Here is a 12,303-nt window from a genome sequence, read left to right as displayed (position 1 = left end):
CATTGCTGTGGGTCTGGAATCACATGTAGATCAGGCAAGGATGGCAAATTTCCTTCCCTAAAAGGATGTTATTGAACCAGAAGGGTATTTAATGACAGTTGACAAAGATTACATGATCACTTTTGGTTCCAGAATTTTGTTAAAAATTGAAATCAAATTACACCATCTGCTATGGCAGGATTCAAACTGAAGTGCCCAGCAGTAGCTAATGTCACTAGTCTAGTGATATTACCACCACGTCACTCCCTCCCCAGTAATATGGGCCTGAACTTCCAAAATCAAAATATCAAGACAATTACAGAATCAAAGAGTTATACAGCATGGAAACAGATCCTTTGGTCCAACTCGTCCATCCAACCAGATATCCTAAACTGATTCAGTCCTACTTGCCAGCATTTGGCACATATCCAACCAAACCCTTCCTATTCATGTACCTGTCCATATACCTTTTAAATATTGTAATTGTACCTGCCTTCACCACTTCCTCTGGCAGCTCATTCTATACACACATCATCCTCTGCGTGAACAAGTTATCCCTCAGGTTCCTTTTACATCTTTCCCCTCTCACTTTAAACCTGTGCCCTCAGTTTTTCCTATCCTGGGAAAAAGACTTTGCTTTTCACCCTATCCATGCTCCTCATGATTTTATAAACCTCTATAAGGTCACCCCTCAGTCTCCAACCCTCCAGGGAAGAAAGTCCCACCATATTCAGCCTCTCCCTATAGCTCAAACCCTCCAATTGTGGCAACATCCTTGTAAATCTTTTCTGAATCCTTTCAAGTTTAACAACATTCTTCCTATAGGAGGGAGACCTGAATTGAACACAGTATTCCAAAAGTGGCCTCACCAATGTCCTGTACATCCACAAGACATCCCAACTACTATACTCAATACACTGACCAATGAAGGTAAGCATGTCAAATGTCTTCTCCACCATCCTGTCTACCTGCGATTCTATTTTCAAAGGAACTATGCACCTGGACCACTAGTTCCATTTGTTCAGCAACACTCCCCAGGGCCTTACCACTAACTGTAGAAGTCCTGCCCTCATTTACCTTACCAAAATGCAAAACCTCACACTTATCTAAATTAAACTCTATTTGCCACTTCTTAGTCCATTGGCCCATCTGATCAAGATCCCTTTGTACTCTGAGGGAATCATCTTCATTGTCCTAAACAACTAATTTTGGTGTCATCTGCAAACTTACTAACCATTCCTCCTATATTCACATCCAGATCATTTATAAATGATGAAAAGCAGTGGACCAAGCATTGATTCTTGCGGTGCACCATTGGTCACAGGCCTCCAGTCCGAAAACAACCCTCCATGACCACCGTCTCCTATCTTCAAACTAATTTTATATCCAATTGGCTAGCTCCCCCTGGATTCCGTGTGCTAACCAGTCTACCATGCGGAACTTTGTCGAACACCTTGCTGAAGTTCATATAGACAAAGTCTACTGCTGTCTTCTTCAATCTTCTTTGTCACTTCTTCAAAAAAACTCAATCAAGTTTGTGAGACAAGATTTCCCATGCACAAAGCCATGTTGACTCTCTCTGATCAGCCCTTGCCTTTCTAATTGCATGTACATCCTGACCCCTTCAACAATCTACCCACCTCCGACATCATGCCCACCAGTCTACAGTTCCCTGGCTTTTCCTTACCATCTTTGTTAAATTATGGCACCACATTAGCCAGCCTCTAGTCTTCCAGCAGGTCACAGCAAGGGGCCTAGCAATCTTTTCCCTAGATTTCCACAAAGGTCTGGGATCCATCTGATCAAGTCCCACAGATTTATCCACCTTTATGCGTTTTAAGACATCCAACAGCTCCTCTTTTGCAATATGGACATTTTTCAAGATATCACTGTTTATTTCCCAAGTTGTCTAGCTTCCACATCCTTATCCAAATAAATACTGATGCGAAATACTCATTTAGTATCTCCTGTGGTTCCAAACATAGACAGTCTTGTTGAACTTTAAATGGCCCTATTGTCTCTCCAGTTACTCTTTTTCCCTTAACGTATTTGTAGAATCTCTTTGGATTCTCCTTAAACCTTTGGTAAAGATATCTCATGTCCCCTTTATGTCCTCCTGATTTCCCTCTTAACCATACCCCTACTGCCCTTATACTACTCTAAGGATTTACTCAATACCAGCTATCTATACCTGACATGTGTCTCCTTCTTTTTCTTGACCAGAGCCTCAATTTTTCGAGTCATCCAGCATTCCCTACACCTACCAGCCTTGTCCTTCACACTGACAAGAACATATTGTCTCTGAACTCGTTATCTCATTTTTAAAGGCCTCCCACTTTCCACCTGTCCCTTTACATGTGAACAGCCTCTCCAAACCAACTTTTGAAAATTCTTGCCTAACACTGTCAAAATTGGCCTTACTCCAATTTAGAATGTTAACTTTTAGACCAAGTCTATCCTCTTCCATACTTTAAAACGACTTTTTAAAACAAATTTAAGAGTTTCTGTGAACATACATATTATTATGAAACATTTTCCAAGACAGACAGCAAAGGATTGAAGTTTAGTACAGAGGAAACAAAAGGCTTAGACAAAAGAGGTTATTGCATTGAAACATTCAAGATTATGAAGGGATTTTAAAGGGTACACAGTGAAATATTTTCTCTGGTTGGGGAATCTAGAGCAAGGGAGCACCGTTTCAGAATATGAGACTAATCATCTAGAACTGAGGAGACATTACTTCAATGTGCCATCACTGAATATATTTCAGGCCTAAACTGACAGAGTTTTGATCTCTCAGGGAACTGAGGGTTACAGGGATTGGGTAGGAAAATGGAGTTGGAACCCAAAATTTGTCATGATCATACTGAATGGCAGAACTTGCTCAATGGTCCATATGATCTTATCCTGCTCCTTTTTTTTATGTTCTTGCAAATTTAATTGTGGTGCTAAGTATATGTAAGCCCACGCCATATACATGATTCATATATATAGGTCAGTACGTTAGTAATTAGATCATTGCCCAATTGATTGTGAGGCAAACGAAATTCCCTGCTTGTTCATAACATAATTTGCAATGATCTTACTTCACATGAGCAGATTCTCAGCTTGAAGTTTACCTTCCCAATGGTTGCTCCTCAGGGATGGACCTTGGAACTGGATAAGGTGCACAATGATCATCAGTAGGCATTGAAGGAGATGAATTGGGGATGTACACTGCGCTCCAAAGCATTAAATTCCTTACATGGCACACTGGATGTAGTACCTGTTTTAAACAATGAAGTGTTTTGATTGGGATATGCAACATAGAGATGCTGTTCTTTGAAACTGTTTCCTCTTATAATGTTTCAATTAAACAAACAAAATCTAATTAAAAACTGTACAAAATTGTATGGTTTATTGTCAAGAAAAAGTGAGCAAATATTAATTAAAAGTAAATAATAAGAAAAATGGTTGTAATCAGGACCTTATTGAAAGGTCATTAAATTTAATCCCATGATCGAAAATGGTAACACAAAAGTAACATACGGCAGATGTTGGAAATCCAAACAAGAACTGAAAATGTGAGAAATACTCAGAAGGTCAGGCAGCATCTATGGGGAGAAGAGTTTACATTCCAAGTCGACGATACTTTCCAGTTCTCAACTGCCATTTTCAAGCACTGAACAATGCAAAGTTAACGCTCTCAGATTCTATACAATATGACTAAACTAGAAAACCGCTCAAAGGATTCCAAATATTTTGCAAATTAAAATGGAATTGAATGTAAGAATTTATAACTAGCATAATCCTTATATTTATTTTGCTAAAATAAGAACAGTATTGAAATTTTGCTAGATTTTTTATTTTTTTCTCACCAGAAATTCAACTTTCTGCTGTTTACATCCTTTATAAGTAGATCTCTACCTACTCTTCATTTCTATTCCCATTATTTGTATATGATCCCTTAATATAAATCTGATAAATAAAATTAAAAGATTACACGCTCCCAAATGGTGCTTTAAAAAAGTGGTGATTAAAATTTCAGATCTCAGAACCCTGAAAACATTCAAAAACATACAGCATCAATTTCAATTTTTGAGACTCAATTTGCTACTGCAGATGTTTATCTAACAACCATGAAGTAGATATGGAATCCAACTGTCCAATAATCTTACTACAGAATTATATGCTACCATCCGTTATCAGATAAAAACACGTACAATCTTTATAATCCAATGAGAGATCATTTATATTGAATTAATGTTTCTCAATATAGCTAAAGCACAAAGAATAAAATGTTAGTTCATATACCACAATCATCTTACAGAAACTGATGTAAGCAAACGTACAGTTTCAGATTGTGAGGTGTACAGGAGATTTTTAAAGGATTTGTTAGCAGGCCTCAGGAGGGACCAAACAGAGCAGGTTCTTTCCTGAGTGTGTTTCTCTTCACGCTCCTTTGCACTGTTGCACAGGAATGTTCCAAAAAGGCAAGAATATGTATGCTGTACCAATTTAGCCTAGAATAAACAGATAGGAATAAATTAATGATTTATGTTCAATTTTGGCAAACCTGTCTACTCCAGAGGAAAGGACCACCAGAAAAAATTCTACTTACAAGGAATGCTTCATTAAACTCAAAAGAACAAGGAAACTGTCTCTGTAACTGATGGACACAATCAAGCCATTGAAGAAACACAGGACAGCGTTCATTGAGATCATCTGAGTTTTCACCATGGCCGCAGCGATCAGCAAATTTATGACCAAAATCCAGCCACTCAGTTTCCACTAGTACCTGAAAACCCTGAAAAATAAATAAACTGTTTGTGTTAGAATTCGTGCAGCATGGGCATCTTTAAAAATAGCAGTATTATCCGTGGGTTTTTGTCAAGACTCAAAATTCATTTGTTGCTCTGATTTTAGAACATGACCCCTCAATTTGGAGGATGAACTAAAACTACAGATAAGGCATTTTTTGATTCTTTTGGATACATATTTAATAACACGGCCTTCAAACAAGTTACTCACCTGGTGATGATAAGAGTTCATCATTTGAAAAAAATTGTTAAACATTTTTAACATCTTTATTCATGTTTGAACATATCTGGATAAAGGCATTTATTCCACTCAATGTATAGCTAGTTTCCATTGGAATTTAAATGCAATTTTGTTTATTTTAAAACAGAAAATTATACCATACAGATTTTATCTAGAACATATCCAAAGTAGTACATCACTATTACTTAAGAGTTTCAACAAGGCTTCAATGTTTTGAAATCAAGTGTAAAGAAAGTATGTGCTACCTTGATTTTTATTTGCAACTATTAAATGTAGTATTTTCAGTGGTAAAAGTTAATATTTTGAGGCTGAAAATGCATTTTATCACCAATAATAATAAAATGCATAGTATGACCATTTATTTTACTAAATCATCTCCAAAATTGTTCTTCCAGGAGATTTTTACTCATTATACAAGCAAATCATTTTGCTAAATATTTTCAAGTTAGTTATTAAACACAGCTTTTGGAAATGTACAATTTTTTGCAATATCATCCTAAATATCTTCAAACTTTACCTTTCCTAACTGGCAGTGCTCAGTAAAACTGCTTTCGTAAATTTTATTGGAACTTACTGTGCGGAAAAGTTAACAGATACACACACACCTCTATTGTTCTGTAGTAAGGATCCAGCAGTAACTTTGATAGAGCCACAATTTGTGGTGTTCGGTCCCAGCCATCAGAACAGTGCACTAGAACAGGCCGCTGATCACGATCGACTGCATTAATTACAAGTAGCGCTGCTTTTAAAAGCATGGATAGATGCTGAAGCCATTTCGTACTTTCTAATGCTGATAACCAACTGCTGATCAAAAATCAAACCAATCAAGAAAATATTTTAGAGATTGTGTGTCCCTTTGCATCAAACAATTAAAACATTCAATTAGTTGACATTAGATTTCAACCTCTTATTGAGTACAAAATACTGATACTTTTATTTTTGAGAAAACTGTAGTTATAACATTGGTCGTCTAACAAACACTTGTATTCACTTCCCATATAATTCAAACATATAAAAATGCTAAATCTTTTGAGTAAAAAAAAAAACACTTACTTGGCAGGATCTGGCATCTGTGTACAAAGAAATCTCAATGACTGAAAACTCTTTCGAATGGAGTGAATGTTTGCCATACCCATAAATACTACTTCACAGTTAGGGTAATATTCTGCAAGAGAATTTGCATTTGGAAAATGCAAAGTTATTATTTAAAAAAACCTAAAGACTTCTTTTTATAATGTGAACATGTAATGAAGAATGATCTCAATGAACATTCCCACCTAATTTGATTCATTTCTTAAACATAGGTCAAAGTTTTCTGTCTCTGCCTTTACCAGTCCACAATTTTGTCTCAATAAACCGAAGGAGTGAAAAATTATGTTTTGTCAAATACAATCAGAACCAAATGGTAGTGCAAATTCAAGCACAACAAATATATTTGCTGAGCCTTAGAGACTCCAAATGTTTTCCTTACACATGGTGTGCTTAATTCCCTACACAATACTTCTAAAAGCTCTTCATTGGTACACAAGTACATTTATGCTTATCCGAGAAAGGGCATGGACAACAGCTGTGAACAGAAGATGTTTTTAAACTCTTTCTCCCCAGTGTTAGAAAATATACTCTCACATTAGGGACAGCTAGGTTGGATGTAAAGCTGAAGTTTCTGCTCTGCCACACCATAAGAAAAGCTCACCCAGTAGAACATGGTGATTTTTTTTTCCACTTCCTATACATGTTTCTGTGATAACAAGATCACAAGATAATCATCACAGGCTTATTTGACTCCATCCATTCTTAATTAATTATTTAAATGTTCTTCGCATTATTCCAGGGACTATTTTGCTTTGCCACTTTGTGACCTTCTGTGAATTGTACCAAGAAGCCCAGGTAGCTTAGTTATTAAAGGCAGCCAAGTTGGGGTACAGTGAGGGAACTGCAAGATAATTTTTTCACTCGGAGGCTGATGAAAATATGGAACATGCTGCCTGGGAAGGTAGTGGAGTTGGCTACTTTGAACACTTAAAAAGCATCTAGATGAATACCTAAAATGCCAGAGATATGGACCAAATGCAGGTGGGTGGGATAGACGTAGTTTGGTGTTCTTTGGTCAGTGTGGACAGAGTGGGCTGAAGAGCCTTTTTCTATGCTGTATGACTCTATAAATAGAGGTATGATACATAAAAGCAAGGAAGTATTGCTACACCTCTGAAAATCATTAGTCAGACCACATTTGGAGTGTTGTGTTCAGTTCTGGGCACCTTTATAAAGGAAGGATGTTAAAGCTCTAGACAGAGTGCAAAGGAGATTTACTAGAATGACACCAGGAATGAGAGATTTTAAAAATAAGAAAAGATTAGAAACATTGATCTTATTCTCCTTGGAGCAGAGAACATTAGAAGTGACCTTATTGAGGTGTTCAAAATTATGAACACTTATGGCAGGGTAAAGAATATTCTGTTTCCACTGATACATCAGTAACCAAGGTCACAATTCAAGATTGTCAGCAAGGGAGCCAGGAATGAGAATAAACTTCTTTACTCAGAGTTGTTAGGATTTGGAATGGCTGCCTGGGATAGCAGTTGAGGTGGATTGCACAGGAAGTTTCAAGAAAGCTAGATACATATTTGAAAGTGATGAATTTAGGGGGCTAGAGAATGGAACTAGCCCAATAGTTCTTTCAGGATTAAGTACAGACAATGGGTTGAATGGCCTCTTTCTGTCCTGTAAACTTTTATGATTCTAAATTCACACATGTAAATAATGACCCAAGCAACTAGGATAATGATGGATTGTCTCAGTCTCCAAGACACAGGCAGTTGTTAGGAATGTCAGGTTGGTAATGGTTAAACTATAAAGCAATTATTTAAGACTATGATTGAATGAGGTTGTGGATACCTAATTTGCATTTCAACCTGGATGGATGTCAAACATGATTCACTATGCCATGGAGACAGGCTTTCAGAGGGCAAGAGTCTATAGGAAGCCACTGCAGCATTGGATGTAGGTTTTCCTGGACAGTCTGCAAGGTTCTGACAGAAAGGAGAGAGCAACGTTCATCAAGCAGGATGCACATGGGAGTTGGATTTGGATTGGAGAGACCAGGTTTGTGGCAATTTAAACAAAACTGGAAGATTCACCAATTTTAGTTAGAAGAATCTGTTCAGACAGTAGAAGCTTTCTTTAAACTTTTTGGGCTCCTGGAGAATGAACTGGGATAGAGTAAAGTATAACTATGACTGCGTTGGGGGCGGGGCAAGAGGAGTGGAATTTTGGGATGCTGTACAGGTCAAGTAGGGATCCTTTCTGTAGCTCAGACTACAAGTTAATGTCTGAAGGTGTTTTGTCACTGTTGCTTTAGTTTATCACAATAAAAGTCTCAAAACTTGAAATCTTGTCATATGATTGTTTCAACCATTCACTGTATGTTCAGAATTCTTTTTTAAAATTATCGGTATCTACATCAACATCAGCTGTCTATATGATATCCAATCTTTTTCACATACTTTCTATTGAGGTGAAAACCAAAGTTTCTGTCTTGTTTCCTCACAGCTCAGCCTTCCTAAGACAAACAAGTTTTTTTTGCACTGTATCCAACACTTAAACATCTCTCATGTCTAGGTGAGCAGGAATTCAGTAATCTCATGGATTGATTTAAAAAAATTAAGGCTAAATTATCTATATTTATGTGCATACTCAATAGGAATTAAGCCAAGATGACCCAGTGTTGTGTGCAAACTATTTTTCATTTGAACAATTGAAACTCAGGATCTAATAGTGAAAAAGGGACTGCTTTAAATTATATAATGCAATCTTCGAAACAGGATTTTTTTTACCATAAATACTTAAAGAAACAGCTCAAAAGTATTGGCAGTTATCAAGTCGATACCGTAAAGAGATAGAGATCATTCAATTGTTAATTTCTGGTATTAACCAACAATCTCTTGATCCAAAAATCTGCTATTATTAGCCTCCAAAATGCTGGTTTGCCATTTCTGTAAAACTTCAAACTCAAGCTACAATTTCAAATGGTCTATTCAGCACTATTTACATTTCCTTGCTGTTACTCACCAGGACATTCACACCCACCGCCCTTTGCCCTGTTAGCCACAGCTGCTGCATATGACCGAGCATCCAAAATCAAAAGTTTGTGTGGTGGACTGCATAAATTTTCTACTCCTGCCGAATTAGTCATTGAAGAATCTACAATGAAAAGACAATTAAGCTTAATTCGCAACGGTGATATGAAGTATAAACAAAAGAACTACATCAGAATACTAGAAGGATGTGACATGAACTGAAAATACAAAATTTATAGTAGAACTGCATAACAACAAGCAAAAACCACTACATCTCTTACCAAATTCCCCATCAGACAGGTCACTACCATTAGAAAAGTCTCGTATACAGTTGCCATTAATGTGTTTGGTGGAGCTCCTGTCCATGGCACAAGCTTTTGCGACAGACTTTATCAGGTGCTCATCATCTGAATTTCTCCAACCCCACCAACTGACTTCTGGCTGACTACAACGTGCAATCACTGCACCGTTGCCTTGGTGCCTGAGAAAGCAGCAAGAAAATACATATCAAGTACATTAATTTATATTTGTGATAATCATTTATTTGAGATAAATTTTGGAGTGGGTAACAGGATGTAGGAGTTTGACCATTTTAGGAATAATGGATTGGACAGCCTGGATCTGGTTTACATGATTCTAAATCACAGTGCACATAGGGGAAAGCAATGTGTTTGTATTTATTCATGGAAGGTGGTGGGGGGGGAAAGAGGAAAGAATGTTGTAAAGAAGTAGAAGCAGTGGAACAGTCCCAAGATCAAGATGCAGGATAGGAAGGGTTTAAGAGGGATATGGGCCAAACGCTGGCAAATGGCACTAGGTCAGATTAGGACTGGTTCGCATGGACGAGTTGGGCCAAAGGCCCATTTCCGTGCTGTACAAATCCATGTATGCTTAACACAACACGGAATGTTAACCAGACATGGAAAGACCTACGCAAACGGATGAAAGCCCTTTTAAGAAAGGCACGCAGAGGTATAATTAATAATTGAAAAATAAACTGGGACACATACAGTGGGCACAAATGTGTTATTTTCATTTACATTTCAAATCTTGGTGCCTCTGCTATGCGCAGACATCAAGATTGAGGTGCTGAAATACGCATTACAACAGATCTATCCTCATATCCGTGTGTAGCAGGCTCAAGGGTGCCATTGGTAGAAACTAATTGCTGATAGTCATAATAACACTTAAGGAAGAGAAATTACAGAAGAAAGAAAAACTTCAATAACACGCTGGATTTATTACTGTGGGATTTTATTGTGAGCAAATGTTCTGCCATTTTTGGCTATATAAATTGCTAATATATATCAGAAAAGTAATTCATGTATGAAAGTATGAAATGTTTGAAATATCTAGAAATATCTCTGGTATATAAATTAACATTCTTTTTGTCAAAAAAATTGTTTAGAAACTGATAAATTCTTTGTAAAAGTGAAACATTATTTGTAAGTTTTGCACAATGAACTTGCAGTGTATCTTTATTTTGCAAACAAATTAGTATCATATAAACAAAAAGCAGAACAGCACATGCTGTCAAGAAATAAAAGCCAGACAAGAGATAAAAACAAATGTGCTTGCAGTATTTGTTTTTCGTTTTAACTGTACTAACCTCTCCTGCAAAATATATCTTTAATTAAAAAACACAGGCAAGAATATGCCAAGAACAGTGTGGAAACAACGTTTAAGATTCAGCATATGTATATAGGTACAAACAGTGCCAAGTTAAAGTGCCTGCAAAGCTTGCAACTCATTTTACTTTCCCTTGTCCCCACCTCATCTGTTGTCTTCCTGGTTTCAGATTATATATTTGTTTTCATACAGTAATCCAAATTGAGAGCATACTTTCCCTCAGTTTTAGCTAACTCCTGGCTGGGAAAGAACAGCAGCATGGAAGGAGCTGAACTTGAGGTAGCTAAGATGGCAGTGCTAAGAGGAACAAGAGCAAGAATTTTGGAGGAGTAAACCATCTGGCCACTCAAGTTGCTCTGCTACTTAATTTAGATTATCGCCGATCGGATTGTGGTCTCAACTCCACTTTACATTCTGTCCTCATAGCCCTGATCTCCCTTATCAAATATCTAATGCAGCCATGAATATATTCAATAATCTAGCTTTCACTGTTCTCTACACAACTGAATTCCACAGACATGCATAAATGCTGCTCATTTCAATCTGAAATGGGAGACTCCTATTTTTCAAAATGGTGTCACTTAATTCTAGACTCCCAAATAAGAAAACAGTAAAGGAGAGATTTGAGAACATTTCTAAAAATTGGGCAAGAAATTTCTCAAATATGGGGACTGTGAACTTGTTGCCAAATATCATTGCTCCAGAAGATGCTAAAAGCAGTCAACAGTACAAGAGCCCAAAATTATTCAGATGAATTGGGCCATTAAGGCAAATGGGTAGCTAATAAATTGCAAACCTTAACAAGCAAGTGATTAATCATTAAAATTGGTTTTGAATGCTCAGAAATCATAAATAACAGCACAAAAATACCTTATAGCTACCTGCAAATGGCTCATGAATTACAATTCTCAAAAAAAATCCAAAATAAATCATTTACTAGATTAGACAACTGTGACAAAAATGTGTATAATATGTACTAAGGCTTGTGAGTTGATTTTAAAATAGAGGCAGGCAGCTGGCTTTAGATCAGTCCTATGAAGGTAATTTATTTTTTTTAAAAGGCAAGAAAGTAATTTAGAACTGTGACTATCTACAAAATGCACTGCTGAAATTCACCCAAGATTCTTAGACAACACCCTCCAAACCCACAACCGCTTCCATCCAGAAGAAAAAGGGCAGCAGATACATGGGAACACCATCACTTGCATGTTCCCCTCCAAGTCACTCACCACCCTGACTGGGAAATATATCGCCATTCCTTCACTAGCTCTGGGTCAAAAGTCTGGAATTCTCTAACAGCATTGTGGGTCCACTTATGGTACATGGACTACAGCAGTTCACCACCACTTTCTCAGGAGCAATCAAAGACAGGCAATAAATGCTGCTGCTACCCATGTCCCACGAATGAATAAAGAAAAATGTTAATATGTCATTTCCAAGAAGTCACATGGTTTCAGCCAAGTGCCTGGGCGGACACCTGAGATGTTAATGGGTGGAAACCGAAAGAACTGCGGATGCTGTAAATCAGGAACAAAAACAAAGTTGCTGGAAAAGCTCAGCAGGTCTGGCAGCATCTGTG

At 37.2% G+C, this 12,303-nt stretch overlaps 1 protein-coding gene across 7 annotated transcripts in view; it reads right to left on the bottom strand.

The window, feature by feature from the left end:
• The window catches only part of mtmr3 (myotubularin related protein 3), a 57,367-nt gene that overhangs the window by 19,408 nt on the left and 25,656 nt on the right, over positions 1-12,303 (bottom strand). For 5 of the 7 annotated variants that reach the window (XM_048611210.1, XM_048611206.1, XM_048611208.1 and 2 more), the window contains exons 5-11: positions 9,377-9,576; positions 9,088-9,219; positions 6,073-6,184; positions 5,625-5,823; positions 4,580-4,765; positions 4,311-4,481; positions 3,099-3,244 (exon numbers count right to left, since the gene is read on the bottom strand). In XM_048611210.1, the coding sequence (XP_048467167.1) occupies positions 3,099-3,244; positions 4,311-4,481; positions 4,580-4,765; positions 5,625-5,823; positions 6,073-6,184; positions 9,088-9,219; positions 9,377-9,576 (1,146 nt within the window). The remainder of the gene's footprint in view (positions 1-3,098; positions 3,245-4,310; positions 4,482-4,579; positions 4,766-5,624; positions 5,824-6,072; positions 6,185-9,087; positions 9,220-9,376; positions 9,577-12,303) is intronic. The other 2 variants (XM_048611211.1, XM_048611212.1) reach the window with 1 other exon arrangement.

Source organism: Rhincodon typus, chromosome 24, assembly GCF_021869965.1.
Source record: "Rhincodon typus isolate 14 chromosome 24, sRhiTyp1.1, whole genome shotgun sequence".
Classification (NCBI taxonomy): domain Eukaryota; kingdom Metazoa; phylum Chordata; class Chondrichthyes; order Orectolobiformes; family Rhincodontidae; genus Rhincodon; species Rhincodon typus.
Note: the sequence above shows the minus strand (reverse complement) of the source record. Positions and strands in the feature narration are given on the sequence as shown.